The sequence below is a fragment of the Tauraco erythrolophus genome, chromosome 22 (genome assembly GCF_009769465.1).
Source record: "Tauraco erythrolophus isolate bTauEry1 chromosome 22, bTauEry1.pri, whole genome shotgun sequence".
NCBI classification, from domain to species: domain Eukaryota; kingdom Metazoa; phylum Chordata; class Aves; order Musophagiformes; family Musophagidae; genus Tauraco; species Tauraco erythrolophus.
The window spans coordinates 10,971,352-10,999,330 of record NC_141486.1 but is presented as its reverse complement, the minus strand read 5'-3'; the positions used below and the strand labels follow the sequence as shown (position 1 = coordinate 10,999,330).

At 45.7% G+C, this 27,979-nt stretch overlaps 1 protein-coding gene across 1 annotated transcript; it reads right to left on the bottom strand.

Annotated features, from left to right (window-relative positions):
- Nucleotides 1–22: 22 nt before the first annotated feature.
- On the bottom strand, nt 23–27,460 carry CRB2 (crumbs cell polarity complex component 2). Its single transcript, XM_009988079.2, has 12 exons — nt 26,725–27,460; nt 24,216–24,411; nt 23,540–23,679; nt 22,507–22,689; nt 21,449–21,562; nt 9,537–10,484; nt 8,176–8,732; nt 7,141–7,306; nt 5,416–6,283; nt 3,679–3,795; nt 3,084–3,210; nt 23–250 (listed from the first exon to the last, which is right to left on the bottom strand). The coding sequence occupies exons 1-12, from the start codon at nt 27,458–27,460 to the stop codon at nt 23–25; spliced, it is 4,380 nt and encodes a 1,459-aa protein (XP_009986381.2).
- Nucleotides 27,461–27,979: the final 519 nt, after the last annotated feature.

The following is a 27,979-nucleotide window of genomic DNA, read 5'->3' as shown; positions in this document are numbered from 1 at the left end:
CATCTCCTTGCCATGGCAGTGCCTATATTAACCGCTCTTCAGGTGGCACCTTTAGGACACTGTCCATCTCCAGCCGAGCTCCTGCCACTTCTTGCTGACTCGGACTGTAGGTTCCCTCTGACTGGCGCCTCTTCCTTGCAGTGAGAATCATGAATATGAGCCCGATACTGAGCAGCAGCAAAGAGCCACAGGCTACAGGGACAGCTACTTCAATTAGTGGGGAGGGGAAGAGGGCACCTGGAGTCCCTTTCTGTAAGAGAAATTAATGGAGAAACAATGAAACTCCAGTGGTTACAATAATTTAAGTTGAAAAATCCAAAATGGTCAGATTAAGGGGAAAAAAAAAAAAAGCAAAAAAAAAAAAAAAAATCAGAAGATCTGTAATGGAAAAGGACAAGCAAGGAACAAGTACAGGGCTTGAGGGCACCTGTACTGAGAATGCTCATGTTCATTCTTTAATGTCTCAGCAAAACACATTCAAACTGATTTTTTAAAATGGACTATTCTTAATACAAAGAACAGACAGTAAAACATTCTGAACTTTTCTTTCCAATTCAAAAGTGGTGGCACTCTTTAACTGGCTGCTAACGAAGCTGATCTCAACGGGGCAGAGTCACAACCAGAGATTTACCGCTGGAACGCTTAATGCCATGACAATAATTCATGCAGGGCACGTGGGCAGAATGACCACAAGGAAGAAAAGAGAGGATTTACTGAGCTGGGAGCTAACTGGCACGGAGCCAGCAAAACTAAATGCAGACAATTTACGGGACCAATCCTGGAGCTGTGACATCGCTCCAAAGCAAGCTGTCCTCGCGCACCACTTGCTAACGAAGATACTCGTTACAGTCGAACGGGAGTCGTGAGGAGTCGGAGCAACACTCCAGGCATTGGTAGATGAGGTGACACTGCCCAGGTAACATCCCACACTCCGTGCTCTCCTCTCTGCTACCGTTTTTCACAGCAGGACGGCCCCGTAAGATTTAAATGCCAGGACATTCAGCATCCACGGTGGAAATCTTTTATGGGCCTCCTTACCAATATCAGACTAAAATCCAGAGGGGTCACTAGGAAAGATCTAACCAATGTCGCAAAATAAAAAAAAAATTAAACTATAAAGTTAAGGCAGAGTAATGTGAATTTTCAGTAACCCCAGACAATTGCCCTGAGCAGAGAAATGATACTAAAAAGTTGTTCAATGATGCCTCTGATGGCAAGGCAGAGAATTTAGCTATTAAACTATCCACCACAACGAGATTATATGCAGCCTGTGATTCAGCACTTCCTTGGAGATCTTGGGACAGGGAGTGTAGTAAGTTCAGGCTTAACAGTTCACATATCTCAAAGCCAGAGGAAAGACGACGAGACAAACCCAAGAACTGATGTACCTGCAGGAACTTCATGCAATCCTAGGGCAAAAGATTTTAAGTAATTTAAATAGTGAATGGCAAGTACTAGATCCATCGAATTCATAACTCCAAACTTTTAAATTACAAAGGCACATACTTCAGTGTTCACACTATATAAAAATGCTACGGAACAGGCTTGAAGACAACGTGCAGCAGAAAGGGAGGATGTTAAAAACCTAAGTACGTGGATGGGAGATGGAGATGATGTAAGGCCCCAGCACTGAGGAAAGAAGTGCAGGCAAATGAGTGTTCTTTAGATTCTGGTGGAATTATGGACAACAAAGAATTAAAAAAATAAGAAATATTGCTAAAAATAGTATCTGCCACCTTACAGATAAAACCAAAAGAACTGAAGCTTGATTATTTACAGCTTTCGGATGCCATACAGTCTGTGCTAAAGTCAGAAAGCGATACAGCACAGAAGGAATATTCCCAGAGTAGCTGGAAGTCCTTCTGACTGAAGCTCAAGTTGATTCTCTGAGCCTGCCAAAACCCGAGCGAGGTGCTAGGAGTTAGTTCTAGTTTTGCACAGCATGCAGATTAGTCACACGGCACCGACACTACGGGGTTTCGCGCAGTCCACCCTGCTGCAGCTACTGTTGGTGGGAGGGAGAAGGAAAAGAGAGCGCAGCCACCATCCCTACAGCTGTCCTTAACAGCCAACAGCCAAACCCTGGCCTCCTCCCTGCCCCCTACCACAGGCACTGGCCTTTCAAGAGGGAAAAGACAGATGGTTCTGCAAAACGTAATGGGAATGATGAAAATGAACACAAGGGACCTACAAGAAGTGTCCTGGGACAGAGGAGACATGCCTGAAGGAGTCCATGCATGCAAACTGGAAATGTCAGGAGTGACCTCATGGCCCATGCATTACAGAACCCTCAGTAACAGCAACAGCAGCAAACCCCACCCTGGCGCAGAGCCTTTTCCATGCAGTGTGGGTTAGTACATTCCCAGGTTACCAAACAAGCTCCCTGCCCATGCAATAGCTTTACAGAGAAAAAGCAAGTGGATGATTTAACAGCTTCCACACAGGAAGGATTCCAGGCCCCCAGGTCAGAAGCAGACTCAGCAGACAAAGGATGCTACTTTTTAGCTGGTACTTGAATCACTTTCAGCTTGACTTCATCTATTTCCCCTCTCCAAGCACATCCACTTCTACCCAGATCTTGGAGAGGGAAGGTGCTTGGTAACTATCTCACCCAAGACAAAATGCCAGCTGAAATGCCATTCTCCAGGAAACTGGAGGGGAGATGTATCTCCTTTCTACAGGTCCAACTGCAGCAGTTTGATTACTGTACAAGGAACCATGAAATCTAAGGAAAGCTGCAGAGACAGCCCTGAAATCCATAGGACAGCCATGCACATAACGAAAAGTATTTGCTGCAGTTGCCTGTATGCTGGAGACTAAGAGGCAACAGCACTGCAAAGGAAAAATAATTCCCCACTTCAGGTTTCTTTGGCACCAGCTGGCACTTCCCCAGTGTGCAGCAGTGTGCTTTAGCCAGGACACAGGCAGTGGACTGTGCAACATGTGGGCAGTCCCACTGGCACCCCGGTACCCAGTAGCACCCCAGTACCCAGTGACTCTGCTAAGCCCTCGTCTGCTGCTCTGCACAAAACACAGGTTGGAAGAACAGGCAGGAGCTCCCGGGGGCAAAGGGAATTGCTTACGTTAATGTCACACCGCTCTCCCATGTAGCTGGCGCTGCACAGGCACTCGTATTTGTTCTCAGAGTCTTGACACGTGCCTCCGTTCTGGCAAGGGTTTGGGTCGCACTCGTTTATGTTGATTTGACAACTGCAAGGGAAAAGTGTATCAGAATTAAATGGAATTCCTCATGTGTGTTCCTATGCCATACAATGCAAGACCATGCAGCCTACGAAAGCCTCGTTTATTTGAAAAGTTCCTGTGGCATCTTTTTCAGGTGCTTTCTCCAGGGTCCAACAACATGAAATTTCTACCCATTCATGCCAATCCTCCTGTGGCCATTTCTGTGTGACTGATGCCAGGGTGGGTCTCGACGGCAGTTAAGGAATTCTCAGGAGGCACAGGAACTACGTGGAGGCAGTTCACGCTGCAAAAATTGGTATTGTCAGCAGGGTCGGTCTCTTCCAAAAACAACAGCCAGTTTGCAGTTTTGGAGCAGACGTTTGAATGGCAAAAGGATGCACCAGAGGATGAGGCATTGGAACCTGCTCAGCTATCCCAGGGATGTTACAATCAGAGCACTAACTCCGCCGCAGGCACCAGAGAAATGGCACTTACTTCCTTCCGGTGAAACCGGGCTTGCAGGTGCAGTTGGCTCCCCAGGTCTCACTGATGCACTTGCCACCGTTCAGACAGGTGAAGTTCTTACCACACTGCTCCGGTGGGAACGGCCATCTGGGAAAAGGAGGAGACAGCCTCATCAGCAGTCAGGTTTTGGGGAAGGTAGAAGTGTACTCGGACTCAGTGGGGACTGGGCTGGTGACGGTCACAAGCGCAGCCACTGGTATTTCTAGGATGGAGTTTGACACAAGTAGAGACGGAAATAGGCTCAGAAATCACCCCTAATACCAGAGTATAGCTTGGAGCACGCCCAGAGAACATGCAGGAGCTGTATCAGTACTAGGACTTTTCTCACATAGCTGCCTATTCTTGCTATATGAAAACAGAGACAGGATACTGCTGGAATACCAAACTGGGAGGTCACAAAAAGGACAATGGAAGCACTGGATAACTGCCTACGGATGAAGTATGAACAATGGGGAATTCGACCTGGGTAGATCAGATAAATACTGACGTGGCTGAGCTTCAGTTATCTCAGTGTTCACTCTGAACAGCCACGTAGATGGAAGTCTTAGTTGATTCCTACATCCTTTACTGATACGAGACACACCTTTGTGACTAAAATATGCTGGATTTTTTCCAAACTAATACCAATGCTATAAATATAGACCTTATAAAAAAAAAAAACAGCCCTCCTCCTGACTCCATACCAATTTCCCACCAAATTTTATGCGAGCTCCATGAAGGGACCATGAAATGTGCACTGCTAAGCAGTACAGGCAGCAAGGTGACAGGTAAAGAAACCTTTTTCTCCCAGTACACATTTGGTAAGGAGCTGGATACTCAAATAGACATTTTTTTAACTAATACAGAGAAACAACGCCCTTAGTCTTAAGGCTGATGCCACAAGATACAACCAAGCCCTTGGATGAAGCAATGCTGGTCACCAGTCTAGGAGTGCAAATGTGTATTTTTATCTATAATATTACAGGAAAATATTTGTCAGTTTAAGGTTGTTTTTGCAGAGGCAGTAGCAATGGGCACCTTCATTAGCAACGGCAGTGTCCTGCTCACAGGCAGGCTGAGTATCTCTTGAAAGTTGGCCGTGTACCACTAGTAGCAAAAATGGCCCCAGTTAGGAACTCCTGCTACAAGTAATCTCCATAAACCCAGCACCAGAGCTTTATCAAAACCAGCATTCTCAGCAGGGGTTAGATTGTCCCTCTGCTGCACTCTGCCCAGGAACCCATCTGCACTGGGACCATTTCTATCACTCCAGCACAACCAGCACACCTGAAACTTTAGCACACGGCCTGCTCCATCCCGCGGGGGCTGGGAGGCTCCTGCCATTTCACAAGCAGCCCAGCTTTTTTGTTTGTCCTGCTTTGGTTTGTTTTAAATCAATACAGGAATGTGTCAGAGGGGAGCCAAATCCTGGAGAAGATGCATTTCTTGGGGAATGCAAGACAAAAGTGACAACAGGCTACAGTACTTGCACCCTGAAACAGCATGGGGATAACCCACACAAAAAGGAAGGATCCTTGTCCTCTATGAGGCTGAGCACCTTTCAGTGAGGATTTGGACCCCGACAGCACCTTCCAACTCGCAGCAGAATTTAGCTGCTTTACCCACCAGGTGCTTGCAATGAAAAGTTTTCCCAAAGTGTCCCAAAGTGAAAGTGCAATTCATCTGGGGCTCCTCTGACCCCTGCATCAAACCAACCGAGGCACTTACTCGCAGCGGGGCCCCGAATACTGAGGAGGGCACTTGCAGGAGTAGCCATAAACCCCATCAACGCAGGTAGCTCCATTTAGGCACTGGTGCCGCACGCAGTCATCCACATTGATGTCACACCTCTTCCCGATGAACCCCCGGAAGCATTCACACTGGAAGTCTGCTACTGCATCGACGCAGTCCCCGTGAACACACGGGCCCGACTGGCAGTCATCGACGTTGGACTGGCACAGCGGCCCCTCCCAGCCAGCACGGCAGGCACAGCTGAAGGAGTTGAACAAATCCTTGCAGGTGCCGGCGTTGAGGCAAGGGCTAGAGGCGCAGACGTCGGCCCCAGTGCAGCCCAGTTGGATGTCCCCTCTGCTGGACTTCTGGAACTGCTCTGGCTGGGGGTATGAGAGGTGGGCAGTGAACGGCAGGTAGATCCCCCCTATCCTCACTTGTCCGAGGCAGCCGGTGAAATTTTCGGCGAGCACAATCAGCGCACCGTTCTTTAGGAAGTCCAAGTTCCCAGCGTTTCCCTGCAGAGTCATGTTATCAGACCCGTCCAAGCGAAGCAGCCATCTGGAAGAAAGCGCAGATGGCTCTTCCATAGACACGGAGACGGTGTGCCAGGCACCGTCCGCGACGGACTTCTGACTCAGGAAGCTGACACCTTCGATGCTATTCCCACTCCTGATGTCAACCAGCAGGGAGGAGTTCTTAATGGCTATCTGGAGGGAATCCACTTCTTCCACAGCCTGAAGCAAAACAGCATCTTCGTCCCTGGTTCTGAAATCCACGTGGAGGCTGCTCAGAGTTCTCGTCACTGATGTGTTGGTGGTGAATTCAACGGCAGCAGAACGATTGAACGTTGCGTTAGCCAGACCTATAAATAAAGGGGTAGAGCACAAGGGATTTGTAAGACAGGTGGTGTCACGTTTGAGACAGACCGATGGCAAACCCTGAGCAGTTCTCACCCTTAAGAATCGTGTAAGCTTAGTGTGAGTAGGATTACAGGCCTGGCTGCTGGCACCCTTAAAGCTCTTCCTGTTTACAATTTTACCTCTAAAAGTAATATCCAGCTCTTGTGCAGCAATTTTTACTCATCAGTCTCACAGCACCGCACGAAAATACAACTATTGCCTTTTTACTGCTAGAAAAACTGGAACGTAAGTCAGGAAAGTAACACATCCAAAGGTGCTGAGGTGGCCCGTGGCAGAGCTGGGAACACCCCAACACCCTGAGTTCCAAGACACTTTCTAGTCTCTTGACAACACTCCTTCCACATCAGGGCATCATTAGGTAACTAGTTTTCTTCATTCTCCATGGTTCTGTCTTAGGAGAAAGCCGAGACACGTTTGCAATACTTCATTGTGTCCTACTTGGTGAAATAACCCGAGACTCCAGAAATGGCTGAACATGACAGAAAGCAGGATGGTGTCCTTGTGCTGCAATGATAATAAGGCAGGCAACCACTCCACAACAGTCAACAGGTTCCTCCCTGATCAAGTCAAAGTAACGGAAGAAACCATATTTGAGTACCCTCTTTGCTCTGTCAGAACCTGGTGGTAAAGCCATGAAGTGCATATGCTGCCTGCAAGAGCGTGTGCCTGCGAGTCATTCGCAGTTTCCTTTTTGCAGCATGTGTTGATGTTTACTGCAAAAGTACAAACTAGGAATATTGCTTACAGACAGTGAACATGAAGGGTTTTACCAACACATAAGCAGGAGAACAGTACTTACACACATATCCTGCTACAACATCTACACAGGTGGTAGCTTCAGGACACGGGTCACCTTCACACCAGACTCTCTCTTCACAAAATTTCCCAGTGAAATTTGCTGGACAGCTGCAATGGAAATCATTCCAAGTGACAATGCATCTGCCACCATTCTGACATGGTTCAGACTGAAAAACAAAACAGTGGCATTCAGAAGCGGCGTAATTCATCTTTGGATCTAAAAGAACTTGGTAGAGGAAAAGTGACAAAGATTAATATGAGCAGTGCTTGAATCAGGAAAGGGGTAATTGAAACAGTGACCAACAGCAGTGAAGGAAGCACAAGGGTCTCTGCACAGGAAATTCCTGAGACCCTGCCTCTCCCTGTGTGCTGATCAACAAAAACTCCCCAGGCAGAGCTCCAGCAAGTTGAAAAAGAAAAAAGCACAAAAGCAAAGGTGAGAAACAGATGAAACAAGCTGCAATGCTCCTGAAAACCTCACCAAGTTCTGGCACTAGAAGGACACACCTAACACCAGAGGCGTGACAATACTTTATAGCACCATCAGCAAGAAGGGCAAAATTAGGGAGCACGGCCTCCCTGTCTTCACGTGTGGCATAAAGGAGAGGCAGCTTCTAATCTAAGGGCACTGCGGAGACAGTTCCTTGAACTGTTGCTGCTGAAGTGACAAATTCCTGGGGGAAGAGGTGGTTGTGGGACTGAAACAGGATGAATGGAGGAGCTGGAAATGTTACTGGTTAGAGGATGGAGCCCAGAAAGCATTTGTGGGCTTGGCAAAACGGAGGTGGGCAGCACAAGAGCCAGACTGCCCAAGTTCTAAAAACTACAAAAACTACAGGGGAGCTAGAGAAAACTTGGTGCTCAAATTGTATGGTGAGTATAGTGAGTGAAGTAGAAGCATGTGGGACCACGTGTCCCCTTCAATATTCCAAAACCTTATCATCTTCCCAATATCAGCAACAGCCAAGCAGTTCTGTAATCACAAAACCATAATAAACAACTGCAGAGATGTAAAGACAAACAAGAGACACCGTACCTTGCAGGTGTTATCAGAGATGCAGCCATTCACAAGATTACCATTTTGAGTCCTGTTGAGCTCCTGTGGCAGACTGTAGTTCTCAACCTGAAAAAACTGTATTTGGTGGCTGTTCAGTTGGACATCTTGCAAACAGCCTTTAAAATAGCCTCCCCACATGTCGGCGCTGTCTGGGTTCGGATGTCCACCAATATGCACTTCATAACCAGCTAAAAGAGGTCTTGCTACGAGCTGTCCTAGCTCCAGGTATGCGTCCGACTGGTGAGCACCAACAACTCCTCCTTGGAAAGACAAAGCTACCAAATGTCTTCTTCCATCAACCAAATTTTCTGGAAATGTCACAGTACCTGTAGATACCATCTCTATTTTCAACTTGCCGTTCTTCAGGTATATAGTGAGGCAGGGCTCAGTTTCGTTGCTGATTTGCAACAGCAAACCGTTAGGTTTCAGACTACGGATGAAAAAGGAGATGTTGAAGTTTGCACCCAGGCTATCAGAAAGGTTGAAAGATGCAAAGCTGGTGGAATTCTCTAGGCCAAATGTTGCTGCTGGGCGCTCTGGAAGAGAGAAGAAACGTGCATCAGCACAATGACAAGGGGAATGCAGCTGGCACAGGGATATTCTCAGCTGCGACTCCTTATGAATGGGGCAAGACCTTTCTTCCCAACGTGCTCAGCAGGGTAATTACGCTCTCTCCCCGCACAGGTCTGTGAAATTAAGAAGTGAATGTGTCCTCGCTTTCTCTGGAGGGCATGAATGCAAGCACCCAAGAAGCAGAGGAGTCTAGCAGGGTCCTTGTCATCTGGCAGATTTACTCAAGGACTTTTAAGCTACAAAGTTGCTTTTAAAATTGGTGAATTTGGTAACAGCAGTACAACTTTGTACTTGCCATGTTTAGGGCTCAGGAGTGAAACAAAAAGCTGGAACAATATTAATGTAAGCCTTGTGGGAACGAAAAATGATTTTAACTCAGAATTGTCAAAGAGCTTCCTTTAACACTTTGTGGTTTATCTATAAAGCAATACATTCCTATTCATGTTCAACACAGAAACTCCAGATCAACTTTTCCAAGTAAAACAACTTCCCTGCCCTCCCGCATTCACATAGATCTGACACAAAGATAAGTCAGAGCCTCTGGCTCAACAAGGAATAACATCTGCACCACAAAACTGACACTCATTCCTGCAGGACCAAGTGACAAAAAAAAGAGATTAACGAGAATTTTATTTACAGAGGGTTTTGCTTTAGTTTTCTCACTGGCCAAGAAGAAAACACTGCTTCCAGAGCTAGCATCAGTGCTCACCTAGTATCTCTGAAGCACTGACAGAGGAGCTGGCAGATGTAAATCCCGTGGCACTTACCATATGAGCAAGCTGGGCCTCCGTAAGGCCTAGGACAGTCACACCTGAAGGTTGCCCACAGGTCCACACACAGCCCTCCGTGAAAGCAGGGCTGGGATAGGCACCACTCTGTCCGGTCACAGCCCCCCGTCACTGGGGAGGACTCACCCACAGGCAGATCCACCGGGAGCACGGTTTCAGCATCTACCTGAAAGTCTTCCAGGCAGCCGATGAAGCCTTGCTGGCTCTGTGTGTTGCTGGCCATTGGATCCTCTGCACCTCCAATATACGTGTTCTGGAAGGCATGTGGGATCAGAGCAGTGCCACATGGGACAGGAGAGCTCTGCAGGCAGACACCTGCATCACAAGAGTCATGCCAGAGCTTTAGCTGCACAGCGCTATGCAGAACAACTTCAACTTTATGCCACTGGCCATCATCAACTCTCAGCCCCTCCAGGAGCAGCAGGTACCCAACATCCTCCCTCTTCACTCCTGCATGCAGAATGCCATCAAAGAGCTCCAGGAACAAGTACTCAGCTTCGTGGCCACGGTAAAAAAGGATGGCGCTGGGCAAGGTGGTTCGGAACCGGAGGGACACGCTGGCAAGCTGATCTCCTGCTACGTCCCTCCTGCTCTGATTGTTCACGGGCAGCTCAATGAGGAGATACCCTCTGGAAGCAAAGGAAAACGTTGTTGGTGTTGAGCATGTGGCATCATAGAAACCAGGCTGGCACTGGCACAGGTGGCCGTGGCTCTCAGCTTGGTAGGTTGGGATGCACAAGGCCTCATTTTGGCAGTCGTGCGTCTGGCACCCAGTGAGCTTGACAGAGCAGTTCTTCCCTCCCCAGACAATGCCATCCTGGCTAGGGGCACAGTGGCAGGTATAGTCAGCAATGCCATCCTCACAGACAGCTCCATTCTTGCAGGGACCCTCCTCACACTCATTGATGTTAACAGCACATTCCACACCTGCGAAAAAGAAATTTAGAAATGGGATCTCACTGCAGGGGACTGTGACTCCCTTCCCCAGAGCAAGCCTCCAGGCACGGACTGCCCTCCCCAGCACTGCCCCTCTCCAAGCCATTCTCTTCAGGAAACCACCAAAAGGCCAAGAGCTGCCAGCAAGAAGCCCCATGCACGCTAGAGAGTGGCCTACCACTGACACACGAGCAAGAAAACCATACTTCTGTGCTGTCCTCCCAGATGCTGAAAGAAGGTGCCATTCATAGAGCTCTGACCAGCCAGCCTACATCATCCAACAGACTCCCAGACAATCTCAAACACCACAAGTAATCAACGTGCAGAGGACATTAAAGGAACAAAACAGCACAGACAAGGATTTCATGCTTCTTTCATAATAGATTTGGAATGCTGAAACTCAAATTAAGTCTGCAGCTCTGGCTGGAGCATGTTTCAGGCACCAGCGTTGCAGACAGAATTAAAATGGGAAGTTATTGGAAAGCCTCGGTTAAGAAAATTCAAATTCCCAGATGACCCTCCCATTGTAAAACACTCACGAGACTCGACTCATTACCAAACCACAAATAAAACATGCTCCACAGGCACTTCACCATGCTTGCACTAAGCTGATTTCCACTCTGCCCAGTCCTGCAGAAGCGAACTGGGTAACAAGTGCGATTGCAGTTCCGCTGTCTCCTTGAGGCACAAGTATCCCAACAGGCTCAAGTAAATTACAAACCATTACACTCCAATCTGGTTAATGAAAACCTGCTGGCATTTTCCTGAGGCCTCCAGACTGACAGAAGAGCCCTTCTGAACCAGTTCACTTTATCTAGCCCATAACACTGGTTTTCACTAATCTTCAGAGACAGTCACACAGATAAACCAAGCATGGATTATCCCAATCTAATAGCATTACACGCCAAATCTAGCCAGCGAGCACAACGAGGACAGCAGAAAGAAAAAGAAGGAATTCACACACAAAGGATGGGAATCAAAACACAAAAGACATTTGTAAAGAAAAGCCACTAGACAGAATGTGCATGTCAGAGAGATTAAAGAGTTGCCTGAGGGAAAGAGATGAGGGGAGGTGAAGCACTAGGAACACTGGTGCTGGACTTGATGTGTGATAAAATAAATAAAAAAAAAAACACAACAAAACACAACTTAGCAAAGACACAGGCTTCTCGAACATATGCGCTGATGGTTTGTCCCCCCTCACGCCCCAGCAATGCCTCTCACGCAGTCTCGCACAAAGGTCTATGTAGTATCCTGCTCTCTAACCAAGCTGCTTTACTCCTTTCAGACCCAGTGTTCAGTTGCTGTTACCAGTGCTATCTCTGCAGATAGGCGAAGACTCAACACCAGCTTCCAGCTCCAAAATGCCGGTTTGTGTCAGTGTAGGGACATAACACGTATGGAGCTCTGAGAAGCACTGAAAGAGAAATGGAAGGATCTGGTAATTCTGCACTTTCCAGCTACGCTAGAGCTGTTCTGTAGACAACATCACCTCAGATTCCTCTCGGACTTCTCTGGTTGCCCAGAGAAGCTGTGGCTGCCCCATCCCTGGAAGTGTTCCAGGCCAGGTTGGATGAGGTTTTGAGCAACCTGGTGTAGTGGAGGATGTCCTTACCCATGGCAGGGGGGTTGGAACTGGATGATCCCTTCCAGGTCCCTTCCAACCCAAACCATTCCATGATTCTATGGCATAGCTCTCTACTGATGTAAACTAGAAGAGAACTGCTCTGTAATGCCTGTGGAAAAGCACTGAATTTGGCCAATAATGTTTGCCTTGAAGAAGAGTTCAGCTGATGGACAGGTTCTGAGTTGCTAATACTACCTCAGCACAACCTTTTTTCTCTCTCCAGCTAATACTGCTGGGCTTGCTCAGCACACACAACCAGGGGGGTGTGACCTTACCTGTAAAGGAAGCAGCAAGAATAGAATTAAGATTTCAGCACAAAGGTATGGTCACACTTGAAGGAAATGTGTTGGAATAAATAGATTATAATGGACATCTCTGGTTTTGGTGAATCCCAGTCTGGGAGAAGATGGGAAGACTTCAAATAGAATTAAGGAAAATCAGAAGAGCAGTAGAACTATGTGGAGTGGACTCAGTTATCAGTGGACTGGAGGGCTCTCAAAACTTTAAGAGGCAAGTTTGCAGTCAGATTTAAGGGGAGAGGCTGCAGTTAGGTTTGGTATAGTCCCAAATCCTCAAGATGCTGCACATTTCAGATCAGAGCTGTTGATCTTTCCCAGGGCAATGAGCAGGCAATAGGATTGGTCTGGATAACAAAGGAAGAGATGCCGTGAATTTCTGCATTCCTGAGAAGGCTGGGAGGCAGGGTGGAGAGCTCCATTTTCCTACCCTGACCCTGCCTGCGTCCCCTCCAGTCGATGCCCTCTCCATGGAGCAGCAGCAGGAGCACCTGCCTGGGCTGTTTCCCAGCCTCCCAGCCGACACCTGTGGGGTGAATGCTTCACACCAGGTGGCAAATTAGTCCCTACGGTGAGTGCACAACCCCAGGCTGGTGGCTAATTAAACACCAAGCTTTCCCATGGGATGCAGCTGGTTTGATTTCTTCCATTATTTGTTTGAAATAGGTGAAAAGAATAAGCTGAAGCTGACACTTCAGGTCTTTGCACACTGCTGTCTCACCTCACAGCTTACAAACAGGCAAAGGAAACGCTCAGCAGCAGCAGAAGAGGAACCAGAAACACAAGCAGCAGCTTTATCGCTGTCATTGTTTCTGCCAGCGAACAGCCAGCCGTCACAGGACTAAAGCAGGTGAAGGAAAGAGCCTCTCAAACACCTAATGTATTCCTGCCCTCCTAGAAGCCAGTGCAGTGCCAGAGTGAAATGTGGAGCAGTCTTTAAAACAAATCGATAACAGACGAGACTGTGCAACAGTTCTAAAAATCTGACTATGAACAATTTTTTCCTGGAAGCCAATGTCATCCCTTGCTGAGCAGTCACCCAGTGCTACATCGCCCACTCCCTACATCCTTACAGCCACCATACCCTTCATCAGCCTGCTGCCTTGCCCTCTCTCCTCCTTATTATCACCAATTATTTTTGTCAATGTTGTCTGAACATCTCCGGTTTGTCAAATTCTTAGTTACACCAAAAGAAGGCAGAAGAAGATTTCTGTTGCGTATTGCTTCCTAGAGGGATCTGTAATTTTGGGTTTTGGCTGCAGACGACAGAGTGTAAGCGAAGAAGGGGATGCCAGCAAAATAAAGGAACTGTTCCCTACTTCAGAAAAAAATTAGATTTCTGCTGTAAGCCATTACAGTATCCAGAAGTACAGATCATTTCCTGGATATCCATTATTCCAATCTTCTCCAAGACATGGACAGTTGTGTCTTTACAAACCCACTGGAAAGTGGAAATTAAGAAGTTGTTCAAAACTAATTTGTTTCTCCAAGAGAAGCTTAGGTATCCCTTTCAGATATATTAAAAAAAATAAAAGGGGGGGGACAACTCCATTTGACAAAACCAAGTTACTCTTAGCAGTCTCCTCTGTTCTCTCTAAATTTCTTAGCTCAAATGTTTACTACTATTCGAACCAGCAATAGTACACAACGTTGCCAATCTGATTCATTACATCATTAGGAGACTTCAAAATGTTTAATGAGTTTCTTATCTAGTTAAAGGCTAACAAAGGCGAATCAGTGGAACTTGTTATCTGAAAAATCAGACAAGTGTTATTTAAAAGGCTGCTATCTGGAGACAAGTATTTTCAAACATTCCAGTGAATTTAGCAGTGTTTAAGCTAACAGCCCATCGGGGCTGGGTCAGAAGTCGCCGAGGTTTAAGAGTTACAGCCCTTCAAACACAAATCTATTCCCTACATTGTGAAGTGTTGCCGACGTGGTGAGAACGGTCTTGTTCCATAGACACAAGTTATTAAAATCGATACAGCTCGCTGTTCTCTGAGCCAAGGCTGTGATTTACTGCCTGCTAGTAAGGAGCAAAGATTGGCTGTACACAGCGTAAGAATCCCACACTTCAACAGATACATGGTATGTTAATAAGTGCACGTAAAGAGAGAGATTCTGATTTCGCTGTCGTATACCAAAAAAACCTCTAAGGATGAGGTTTATTGACGGGCCCACTCTTGAAATACACGAGTTCAGTGGGGCTTCCCAGCCCGCACCGGCTCACCCTCTCCCGTAAGACAGCTGAATTCCCAGCGACCTTTCTCTGGTGCATCCTAATTAGGGTTTGTATTATTATTACCAAAAGAGAAAAGGAGGGGAGGGAAAGAGGGGGGAAGAGAGAGAATGAGCCGCAACAAACGGACCCCGACACAATTGTATTTGCACAATTACTGCCATTTCCATGGCAACACACTGCTTTGACCTCTCTCCCACCGTGCACTACTGCTCAAGGAGCTGGTGGGGGAGGACTTGGAGCATAGGCCAGCAAGGGGTTTGTCCTCTGAGTTAAAACAAAAACTTCTTCTCAATCGAGCAGTTTTAAATCATTAAAGGAAAAAGAGAAAATGCAAAAACATCCATAAAAAGCAAAACTAATGTTTCACAGAACTAACAGGGAGACATCTGTGTTTACACAGGACACCTGAGTACAAAACCAGGAGCGGTGCCTTGGAACACCCCGGGCTGGACACTGCACGGAGCGCGGCAGAACAGCAGCAAAGATGCACGCGGAGTACGCCGAAGGCTCCGCGTTCGTCTTGCCGCAACAAGGAAATTCCTTGCCCTAAAGTTTCCAAACCAATACTTTAAGTCTCTTCAAAATAAAAACATTCTTCCTTTCTAGTCAATTCTTGTTCCTTCTCATGCCTCCAGCTACCACTAATCGCACAAGCAGCTCCCTGCCCCGGGCAGGCACGCAAACATTCAGGACGCACCGCAATTACTGTGTAGATCTCATTACCTGCTAGCAGAAAAATTCCCTTCAGGATCACGCCAGTCAGGACAGATTTCATGGCCGACTCCTTGTGGACATTTGTGACAGTAAAGGGAAAAAAAATAGGGGTGAACAGGGGGGAGGAATGACCGGATTGAAACGGCAGAACGTGCGTAAGCACTCCCTGATGCCAGTCAGACAAAAAGCGACTGGGGATGGAACCAGCCAGTATAGAAGAGACCTGCGCCGCACTGGGAGCTAATCCAGCCCGCTCTGAACCTGCCCAGCTGGCCCCTGTCAGCGCTGACATGAAGAATGCGCAGCACAGCGTATTCCTGCTCGGCCACGGCAGTAATACCCTGCAGCACCCGCAGCCTCAGCCACAGCAGTACCAAGCAGAGGCACAATCTCTTGCCCTTGCTGCCTCCCAGGTGAATCTGCCAGATTCCATTAATAAGGCCAAAATATGGATTTTTCTTCCCATAGGCTAAGCCAAAAACTTGCATTTCCACCACTGTGTAACATGTAACATCCAAACCATTCCAACGAGGAGAGTTCCAAACGCAGAGCGCACCCCGGGCCCTGCCGTACATTCCGTACTGACCTGATCGGGCATCAGCACTTCATGCAGTCTCCTTCCTCCGTGGGCCCTATTCTGTGCGTTTGTGAGCACCAGCATTTCCACTCTGGAATATTCACGGAGAAAATTCTCAAGTTTTAACTACCATAATCTGTTTCTCTGAAGTCGAACTGAATGAAAGGAAATTCCCTGCATTATGCTGACTGTACTGGTTCCAACATGGGACTGCAGAATCAAAACTCTCTCCTTCCTCATTAGCAACCTTATTAAATCAGCTGTTGCTATCTCATTTTTTTCCTCTGTGGTTTGTTTGGTTGGTTTTTTAAAGGCACTTACTTTCATATTGTAAAGCTCCTGGAGGCAGAATTGTACTTTCATGTTGAAAGGAACCCAGGGAAGGTTCTTATTTCTGTGAAGAAAAGTTATCTGGGAGCATTTCCTGAAACTTGGGAGTCTCTGTTAGTATCAATGTCAGGTCCAAGCAAACAAAAACTCCCACGTGTCAGAGTCTGGAATCTGCACTAGCAGTATCACTTCAAGATATTAAAAGAAAGCATTCCAACAACTCTTGTAGCTCTTTTACTTTCTTCACTTCACTCAATCCAAACATGCCAGTCAATTTTACAGATATTTTAAGTGGGAAGGATATGGCGAGTTGTTTGTTTGGAGTCAAAACTTCTCAGATAGTCACATCTGGGTCCTATGCACACATAGACCCATCCTAGCACAGATTTTAGATACTATCTGTATTGGCTAGCATGACCCTTCTGCTATTGTTAGGAGAAAAATAAGTGGAGAGCTTGTGCCCATTCAACTGCCTACTGCAACAATAAAGTACAACTGTGAAGACTGGAGAACATTAAATCCATTTAAAAAATCCACATTTTTCATTATACACACACACACATATATATTTACGTGGACTGCATGTGTGTATCTGTGTACTGCTGACAGGAAATATCCATGTAGCGTAAGTCAGCACAGATTCTGATCCCCTACTCGTCACCATATCTTTTCAAATTCATCACATGAAATATTGCTGGTTAGAAACTGCGATTGCTGCTTTTCCCAGGATCAGTTTAAGGATATTTACAGACTAGGATTCTCTTAGAGAAACAGAAGGAGGATGGAGAAATACAGAATCATAACAATTCTAAATAGTACGTATACATGCAAGATACAATACGTAAATAAGACCTCTTATAAGCCAAAATGGTGCATCACTGAACATCTGTTTCAAACTACACACAACTGAGGAGTAACTGCTGAGGTTCTTTGAAACTGAAGGATTTTAACAAAATTAAAAGGACCAAATGATTCATTTTCTAGAGGTTTTAATTCCCCATTCTTGCACACTGACAATCATGCAAGTTACAAGATTCAGTCATGGGGTTTAAATTCAGAGAATTATTTTGTTCCTAATCATTTATAAAACTTCTTGGAGGAGGTCAAGAACATAAATATGTCAGAGGGTTCTCAGCAGAAAAAGTCACAAAATGGAGAGCGAACTTCAGATAGAAATTTCCACATTTCACACACGTCCTTTAGGCAGAGATTAACAACTTCCTCACTGTGTTGGTAAATGAATCCCAGAAATTTAGGCATTTATTTCCAGGCTTCAGAGACACCCATCGAGTCTCAAGAGCTAGCCTTCCCTTAAGGAAAGGAAAGGAAACTTTGGTCTGCCTGAAGTGTACACAGCAGTTCACATACTGCAAGCAGTGGCTTCCTGGCTAGCAAATCCATTAGCACCGAAAGTAATAAACATTGCTGGCAAGCATTTTATGTGCAAATCAACACACTGAATCCAGTCCAGTATCCGTCACCTTGAAGTCATCTCTCCTGGCAGACACCACCAGAAGACAGCCATCCCGCCATACCTAGGCACAGAATTCTGTATCTCTGGGATGCTGCTCTGCCCAAGCACTTGCCTGGCCTGATTCTGAAGATGACGTTAAGCTGGGCTTCATCCATTTCGGTTAGTAAGGAAGCCAAATTTAATTCATCAGAGTTGCTCCACCACTAATAATCCTCTCAAAGTTCTTTAACCATGGCGAGCTGGCATATCTCAGGCTGTTCGTAGTCAGAAAATCTATGCAAAGGGCTAGTTCCAAACAGATTGTACAGTCACAAGCATCAGAATCTCAGAGGACACTTTTCATCAAAACTCAGCTGAGCCTAGACACAAGCAGGATCTAGACTGAAGCCTACGCTCTTGCAGCATTCCGATCAGATGACAGGAAAGTTAAAAGGTCTAATCATCCAGAATGGGAATGCAAAGTGGAGCAGAAGGAAAGCAGGGGGTGTCTCAAGAATTGTTTCCTAGCTCCCTTCAGCTATATTTACCAAAAGGGATTCTGTTGAAGGAGTAACAGTCCTTTAATCCCTTTACTATCTTAACCTTTTAGCTGCCCTTTCTGTGGAGGCTACATCTCCAAAACAAATCTGACATCAGGAAATACCTGCACAAAAAAAATTAAATCTGTCCAAAGGTGGTTAGAAGGAAGAAGGATCTGCCATTTATTTCATGACCCACGACCCAGGAATTCACACCTATTTGATATGGGCTAGCACCTACAGAGTAGCACAGAAGGTACCCTACTTCTTCAAGGACAACTGACAAAGACATTATGGCTGAACAAAGTAAGATGGTCAATAAGCACTCCAGTTACACTGAGACTCATTCACAGTCACAATTCCTTCCTAAATTTACCACCACATCACCTTCTGATTTCTCATGATATTCCTCAGCCACGTGTGAAACAGCTCAGAATTTTACCACAATCACCAGGTACGTCTGCTGCTGAAACCATGGTGCTTTCCCCCTTCATTCAGGCTGGCCAATGCCATGGCACTGTGTTTCAGGATACTGCCTTTCTAAGGACGACTTTAGCAGGAGTGGAAATATCAGTAGGAACACTCAGGCCATTTAAAAGTTTTTAAAGAATAAATGAGCTAAATTCCACACTAAGTGATGACACTCTTGCAGGTTAAAACAATCGGTTGCTGTTCCAAATGGAGGTACCTGTCTTTTTCATGTCTTGGCCTAAACTACTGTCCAGTACATACATGATGGACTGAAACCACTCCTATGAATAAAGAAATTTTTTTTTTCCTAAAAGACAGACTTTTCCTAATATGCTTTTTCTCTTGACCACAGTTGACATAATCCCAACACCATACAGGATTCACTCTCCTTCTCACTTCATTTAGTACCCATGCAATCTTTTGATTCATGCTTCTTACATCCTCTCAGGGCACATTCTCTGCTAAAGCACCAACTGACACACTGAACAGACTCTTCAGGACCTGTGATGTGGCTCTCTCAGGAATGAGGCACTGCTTTTGCCACAACTACATTTCAGAGAGAGCTGGCTCATCTCCCTGCACTGCTGTAGCCTGGGACAACACTAAGGCAGTTAATTTGCAAAGAAAGAATTTATCCTGACTCACATTGTCATCCCAACACTCCCCAAATTCCTCAGACTGAAGAAAAAAAAAATACAGAAGGCACCCCCTGCCGTCCCCAGAAAGCACTCTTCAGAGTAGCAAGTTCACTTTAATCAGCGGAGGCAGCTTAAACCCAAGTTCATGGCAGATCTAAGCTGCCACAGAAATGTGTTTTGAACAGAAACGTTATGGGAAGCTTCACAAAGTTGTTCTGTGATCCTAATATGAAGTAATAAGCTGTTTACCCAGCATGACTGTACTGGGATTAATTGACAAAGGAGGGGAGATTAATTGCTATTATTTCCCTGTCAGCTTCACTCCTCCACACGCACTCACTGATCTCTCAGACTGCTCCCAGCCTCTCTCTGTGCTAATGTGTCAGAACTAGCTCAGCTGAGACAAAAGTCCTTTACCAAAAGCAATATCCAGAAGAGCAACCTGCTTTAATCCCCTTCAAGTACTAATGAACCCAAATTCGATGCAACAGAATGAACTCTAGCACTCCTTTGCCCATCATCCTGTGTTTCTGTCAGCTTTTCTGCCCATGAGCATGCTAAGAATTGGAAAGGATTAAACGGATCTGCCGTCTGGCAAAGCACAATTCTGGCAAAGCACAATTCTGAACTCTCCGAGGGTGCGGGGGCACTGAAGAAGGAAAAGGGAACGGGGCACATATGTGAGTGGGAATTCTGACAAGTAGGATAAACTTTAAACCATCTCTTTGGACAAGATCTGAGTTCATGAGTACAGCATTGTAACTACTCAAGTAAGTAGCAATAAAGAGCTTAGATAAAAGCCTGTTTTCAAAGACAAAAGGAATTTTTCTTGGCCTAGCCTAAATTAGGAATCCAAAGCAAACGAGATAGGCCAGAAAACCCCACAAGAATTCAGCCCAGTTACAGAGGATGTTAACTAGGAGTTGATTTGAGATTCTGGGAGTGAAAGTACCTGTGTAATGGGTACTTCTTTCTGCGCAGGAAAGAGCTGGACAGACTTACACCAACATAGCTCAATCACTGTGACCACAGAAGGAAAACAGAAAACTTTCCCATGCAATAAAGCCCTAAGGCAGTCTCTGCAATGCTGCTACCTGCTGTTCCAAGAAGTTAAAGGACAAGGTTTTCTTCTGGCTTCAAGTTTTCCTTTTTCCCACGAGATGGCAGCCTATGAACGCTGCGGGAAGGTTACATCCACCTCAAAAATACACAAATACAAGATTCTGCTGGGGATCACCTTTCTTACAAACTACTTTTTGGTGTTAAATTGCTCAAAACAGAGAGTACACATGGAATTTAAAGATGCAGGACACTGAGAAAGAATATTTTAAATGAAGATGGGGTTTAATATCAGTTAGCAGTGTACCTTCCCAACAGAGCTGATGTGCAATATTCACTATCCCCAAGCTTCTTAGCTAGAAAACTGAGACCCACTAGGGTCAGGTAGGAGATTCGTGTAAGAATCCATACTCTCTATTCCCTTGTAAACAGAGCAGGCTTCATTTGCTCACATCAAAAAGACTTTCTGACCTCCTAACTTAGCAGATTACTGCCTTCAGCAAAAAATTGCTGGCTCTTATCATCCAGGGGTGTTAAGGAATGGATATGTTTTACAGATGTTTTATATGCTGGTGATCCAATCCGCTACAGTCAGTAGCTTGTGACAACTAGAACGTTAAGCACTCCTTTTTGTATTTGCAGGCTGGTTTTGTTCATCTTCATTACATGTCTAAAATAACCCACAGTTCTCCCAGTGAACTTTCACTCCAGGATACAGACTCCCTAGATGTTCTGAACTTAGGCTTTTCTACACAATTGATCTTAAGCCTCAGAATCTAGTTGATAGCCTGTCAACTCACTTGACCAAAATCACACAGCTTTTCTATGGCATTTGATCCCTGCACTGCAGACATCCTGCTGCACCACTACCGCGCTTCCCACAGTTCACCTCAGTCCTGCTCAGCAGTCTGGGCTACCCAGCACTGGAAGAGTCCTGCAGACAGGCAGTACTGCAGCAGCTCAGCAGCAGTCAGCCAGAAGGACCTGATTTCAGCCACCCCAACATTACCTGAGTAACCTGGCAGGCACTGACAAAGGAAGCCATTAACAAGGTCCACGCAGAGCCCTCCATTCCGACACGGCTGGGACTCACACTCATCAATGTTAGTAAAGCAGGTCTCCCCTTCAAAGAGAAAACACAAAGAGGCATCTTGAGTGCACAAATACATCAGTGAAGGAAAGAAAAAATGTGAAGGACAACTGCATTTCTGATTTTTTGCACTTCTTTTCTGTCATCTAAAAATGAAAAAGAATTTCTTGAACTATACCATGTCTCTCCAGACACTCTGGCAAATAGATACTATCACCAAAACAATTAGGGCAAATGAAGTACAGAAAGGTCAGATGATTTTCCAGTGTCATGAAAGGGAGCAGTGGCAGGATCAGAGCTTCTGAACCATTTCCAGCTCTGCATTTCATCATCATTTCCATCTCTTTTTTTTTCTCAGAAAATAATAAAGTAATATTGTTTAGCCCCTCTTATGAGGGAATTTCCCTAGCTGTTAAATCCAGCCTTTTATACACATCTATAAACCAGGGAAAGGGTGATAAATTTCAGTTGAACATCCACAGAGCTTTTAGCTCCTTGTGCAAGACATCAAGAATCCCCTCTTCTCCTACCCACTCTGATTATACAGTTGCTGTCATGAGAGTAGTCTCATCAAGGAAACACCTACAAGTTATCTAAGACTCCAGGGAATTCCTTTCCTCTGATGAGAAGTTTCACAGATATCCCGCAGGGATGAATTCTGCCATATGCATGAGAGACTGACAAAGAGAAACCACCTTGGCATCTGCATAGCCAGAGGGCATTCATCAAAGCACTTGGAAAGCTCATAGGCTGTTCCCTCAGCCTTGCGACAGGCTTGCTGGACAGAGAATGACATTCCGACAGCTGTCTGCAATAGATTCATACAGTATGTGAACCAAAGCACGTTCCTGATGCCACCTCCTCTTAAGTACCAGTCGTTAAGTGATTTTTGTTGCACGGATAACATCGCTCCATTCCTATCTACTCAAAAGATGCAACGTCCATCAGGTGCAGACAGGATTTACTGCACAGCTCACCTGCAAAGCCTGGCTGGCACCGACAGAGGAAACCAGCTGCTTGGCTATAGCTGAAGTTACTGGGGAAGTCAGGTTGTGTTCCATAATAGGCTTGGTTGGATCGCTCAAAGCATACACCTCCGTTGTGACAGGGATCTGTTGCACACTCATCCACGTCCTCTTCACAGTGCTGCCCTGTGTAACCTGCCAGGAGACATCAGTGTTAATGTCACGCACAACTTCACTGGAACTAGTCTCTCAAATACTGTGCCTGCCTTGAAGGTGGGAATAAGACCCAGAAGACACTGCAGCTCATCTAGTAGGGAGTCTCAGGGTTCTCCACTAGGCCAAAGGAAGTGGCCAAATAATCAATTTGCAGGAAAGCATTACCTCATGATAGAAAAACACATAAAGGAAAAAGGCAGAAAAGAGAAAGAAAATTTCGTTGTTGAGAATCAGGGTGCATTTAGAATCATAGAATCATAGAATCGTTAGGGCTGGAAGGGGCCTTCAAAGGTCATCTAGTCCAACCCCCCTGCAAGGAACAGGGATATCTCCAACTAGATCAGGTTGCTCAGGGCCTTGTCCAACCTGGCCTTGAACGTCTCCAGGGATGGAGCATCCACCACCTCTCTGGGCAACCTGTTCCAGTGTTCTACAACTCTCATGGTAAAAAATTTCTTCCTAATATCCAACCTGAATCTACCTCCCTCTATTTTAAAACCATTACCCCTTGTCCTATCACAACTGGCCCTCCTGAACAGCCTCTCCCCATCTTTCTTGTAGGCCCCCTTGAGGTACTGGAAGACCGCTATAAGGTCACCCCGGAGCCTCCAATTGCATTTCCCAGCAATCAGGTCACTTGGATCTTGGGATGGCCTGTAAAGGGCAGCAGTGGCAGCCTCACTGTTACAGACAATGAAAAAAAAAAAAAATCACACTGGACCATGCAGTGTGATCATAAATTCTTGACTTCTTCAACACAGCAATTTAGCATGTGCTCTCCCTTGCACTGTGCCTACATGCCAGCACAGTAAACAGATTTCTAACCTACCTGGCCAGCAGGCGCAGCTGTAGTTTTTGATTCCCTCCACGCAGGTGGCACTGTTCAGACAGGGTTCAGAGGCACACTCCAGGATATCCAGCTCACAGTGGTCTCCCTCGAAGCCTGTGTCACTGCAGTCACACCGGTAGCTGTGGGGCAGCAAAACAGAACAATGCATAAGCTGTCAATTTGACTGCAAAAGCCAGTATGAGGAAAGAGCAAACGGAACTAAGCTGTTAGTCCTCATGCCCACTTGTGAGGCAGAGGAAAAAGACAGTTCCATCTGCATGAACAGGCTACACTAACGACAGAGAAGACAACCCTCCGCAGCTTCTGAGTTCACACCTTACCTGCGTAAAGGTAAATTCCAACACATAGGTATGTTCTCAGCAGCTGCCTTTGCTGTTTGGGCTCTGCAAATCACTCCCCTTGGTATCTGATATGTCTGCTGGAAGCAGTAACAGGAATCTCCTTCTACCTTCCTTTAGGCATTCTAGGAGTTTGCTGGAGGGAGGGGCCTTCTCCCTTACTGCCATAAATCACTCTGTTACTGCCACTGGAACCACTGTCATGTACAAAACACTAAATCCAATTGCCCCACAGACTTCTACTCTGACAGGTTACACTAAGTAGACCTTTAGATCAGTCCTGGTATCTAATTGCCCAAAGAACACTGATTTCTCACCTGTTAACAAGGTCATGACATGTCCCCTCGTGCAGGCATGGCTGGCTCGCACATTCATCCATGTCCACCTCACATTGGATTCCTTGGTAACCTGGTGCACAGACGCAGGTGTAGAACCCAACATGATCATTGCACAGGGCCCCATTCTGGCAAGGGTCTGAATCACATTCATCTATTTCAGCATCACAGTTCACACCTTTGTTACAAAACAGAGAAATAGCTGTGTTACAAATCCAGAAAAGTATATTTATGCTGCCTGGATTTCTGAGCTGGAATCCCAAAAGTCACGTTATCAACTCAAACTGGCTAGCATAGTGTTCTAATTTTGCCGTAAGCATACTGGGAGCTCATAAAAGGTGTGTGATTCTTACAATTTAAGGACATTTAATTTTTATTTGCAAACAAAACAATTTTGTCGAGACTTTTGGATTTTAGTCTTCTATCCAAACTAAAACTAGTTTCCAGTATTTGCAAAGCTTTATAGTCTCCTTCGTTGAGGTTTGTTGAAGTAGCCAACCAGTCAGCACTTCACAAGTAACATTCATTTTCTGAGTAAGCCAAAAAAAATCTTGATCTCGTATACAGCTCTTAAAAATCTAATGGTAGCTTGTTTTGGTTTGAGATCCTTTGAGGGCAGGGAGGACAGGGATGGGAAGAGAAGAATCACACTGCTAGTCAGTGTTATTTAAACTTTTATATATGATATAGCTCTTACAGTTTTAGTTAGACATGGTACTCTTCACTTGTGTTGCGTTGCTATTTATCAGATCCAGTGTTCTACATCAGAGGCAGTTGCATTTTGGGTATGGGAAAAGTGATCTCTACCTGCTTCTCCAAAACATTGTTCCATTTGTTTAAATAATATTTGTAACTTGCTCTGAGATACCTAGGAAAAAAGCATTAAAGCGGTGCAAAATGCTAATTACAGTGATAGTAGATATTAGTAAGTAATTTTGTTATGAAATGCTATTAAAAATTAGCAATTAGCTCCAATACTACTAGTCATGAATAACAGCAGATCACGCATTTTTGGTCCAAAGTCTCAACTTTCCCTGACAGAATAAGACCTCTTGCGCGACTTCCATGCAACTAACTATCTTACCATTCCACCTCTTTTGAGCTGTCCGTGGCCTGGCATCACCTCCAAACTTTAGCCATTACAGTGGCACCTGCCAATCCATCTAATCTCCCCTTCTTGGCAAAGGCTCACCACATAGTGGACGTGGCCGCCCTAATCCTGACGGAATGCGGGCCCCCTAATCTGCTGCTCCAAACCCGTCAACACCCACGCAAAACTTCCTTCACCCAAATTCCAGCTGCAGGCACCAGGAAACCACCTGACCTTGCTAGCCAATGGTGCCGGAAGCTCTGGATGAAGCACTAGATCATAAGGCAAAGCTTCATATTTCACATCAGAATAACTTGGAGCACAACAAGCTCCCCCAGCTCTCGGGGTCATTTTATCACTTCCTTGGCAGGGGAATCCCACAATTCTGAATTCAGCTTGAAGATAAAAAAGAAACTGATTTGCAAAGACAAAATTATGCTTGATACTCAAAATCAGTAATAGTCTTAAGGCCTACATAGAAATTCTCCTTTTTTTTTTTTCTCTTTCATCTCTGTTCATTTTTATCAAGAGAGTGAGTCAGCATCAGGGACTGCATTCCTGATGTTGTAACTTCTCCTCATTCCACTGGCAATCAGCAGCATTCCTTCAACCTAACTCTCTATAAACACTTCAGTCTGACAACGAGGAAGGCTGAGAAAGTGCATGTGCTAGGTGGTACCAGGCAGACATGGGTGCAGTACAACTGCATTCCACTCCGATAAGCAGGGCTGGAGGGAGAACTCCCCACTACCTCCCTCACAGATAACTCGCAGGTGTAGATTACTCTCTGAGTCACCATTAGCACAGATGCTCAAAAAAGAGATACTTATGTCACATGCCAGAAAACATTCACCGGGCACGAAAGAATCAGAAAAGAAATCTCCAACTAAAAGCCACTTTATTCCAAAAAGACTACTTCCCTCAGAGAAATCCTGCAGGGCAGGACAAAGACCTACAGGCCAGATAGGCTGAGATAAGTTATACCTGGAAACGCTAAGAATACATTTCCTGATAATAAATATATTCTCTTGTATCTCCCTTAATTTCATACTGAGAGCTAATCACATCTCCTTTGTATCTAGTACTCCAAGTCTCAGATAGTCCACTCACTTTTACTCTTAGATCCACGTCTCTCAACATCCACACCATCCACGGAAATCAAAGCCTCAACTATTTCCCGGAAGCCGCAACAACAAGCCCTAGGCCGTTATTCACATACCATTTCAAACACTCCAGAAACATGAGTTGTGCAACAGATTTCAGTCTCATAGCTGTGAAACAACAGCTTCTCAGGACAGCTACGAGCACTACAAGAGACAGCAGCAGCAGGCAAATCGTGGAACTACATGAACAGTGAGACATACCCCAACCACCCGGCTAGTACATGAGCATGAAAGGTACCTGTGTAGCCGGGGATGCACTGGCACAAATAGTGATCCATCTCATTCAGGCAGGTGCCATTGTTTCTACAGGGCCGGGACGCACACTCGTTGATGTCTATTTCACAGTTGTATCCTTGGAACCCAGGCACACAGAAACAGCTATACTCATTCACCCTGTCTCGGCAGATGGCTCCGTGCTGGCAGGGGCTGGAGGCGCACTCATCAATGTTGTCTCCGCAGTTGGCCCCGGTGAAGCCAGGCTGGCAGATGCAGGTATAGTCCCCAGGACCCTCGACACATGTCCCGTTATTTAGGCAGGGGTGGCTAGAGCACACAGAGCTTTCTGTTTGGCAGCCTTCTCCATTCAGTCCTGTTTGGCATTTACAGGTGTATCCATTTACACTATCTACACATTCAAAACGAGGATCTTTACAAGGGTTGCTCTCACACTCATTAATATTAATGTTACAATCAATACCTGTGAAGCCAGGCATACAGATGCATTCATATTCCAGGAGTCCTCGAGTCCCGTTGCAAATCCTATGGGCAGGACACTCATGTTTAATGCATGCGTCATAGAGGAGCTCACAGTTCACACCCATGTAGGCTACGGGCTTCATGAGGCAGGTGCACTGGTAACCCACTTCCAAATCCTTGCAGCTCCCACCATTTTCACACGGGGATGAGGAACAGCTGCTATCATTTTCAGAGTATGAAGTTCCTGTTAAGAAAAGAGACTTTTTGTTAGTCAGCATTTGTAGCCCTAAAGAAGAAAGTTTTTCTGCTGATCACCACATACAACTCAGAGATTCCCCTCCTAAATTCCACACTTCGAGGCACTGTTCTAGCCATTGGCTAAGAAGGATACTGGAGAATCAAACATTTACTATAAAGAAGACAACACAACATGCCTTCATATGATGGCAATCGGGAATTTCTTGCTAAGTTAGGTGACCCGTTTTTAGGAGGCACTCACAAATCAACCATTTTACTTGTGCTTATTCATCCCTGAATCCCTTGGAGAGCAGTGAAACATATCACCTTAACTCCATTCACAAGACGAACTTTGTGTAAAATTCAACGACCCCTTTCACTGGTAGGGCACCAGACTTGTGCTCTGAAATCCGCAGAGGCAGATGGCATGCTTTAAGATAATGGCTGTGGCTCTTTGCATCCCAGCTGCTCCTTCTGGGGACACAAGTTTTTCTCAGCTAATCCACTAGTGATTTGAAGATGTTGCCATAAACAATCCAACCCAAACTGGCACATTTCAC

What these genes read in the sequence shown, in the direction of transcription:
- CRB2 (XM_009988079.2), bottom strand. Translation starts at nt 27,460, where the DNA reads ATGCTGACTAACAAAAAGTCTCTTTTCTTAACAGGAACTTCATACTCT. An exon ending in AGGCCCAGCTTGCTCATATG is followed by an intron (nt 8,733 to 9,536) that starts GTAAGTGCCACG and finishes TCTCTCTTCCAG; the next exon opens with AGCGCCCAGCAGCAACATTT. An exon ending in GAGAGCGGTGTGACATTAAC is followed by an intron (nt 251 to 3,083) that starts GTAAGCAATTCC and finishes TTTCTCTTACAG; the next exon opens with AAAGGGACTCCAGGTGCCCT.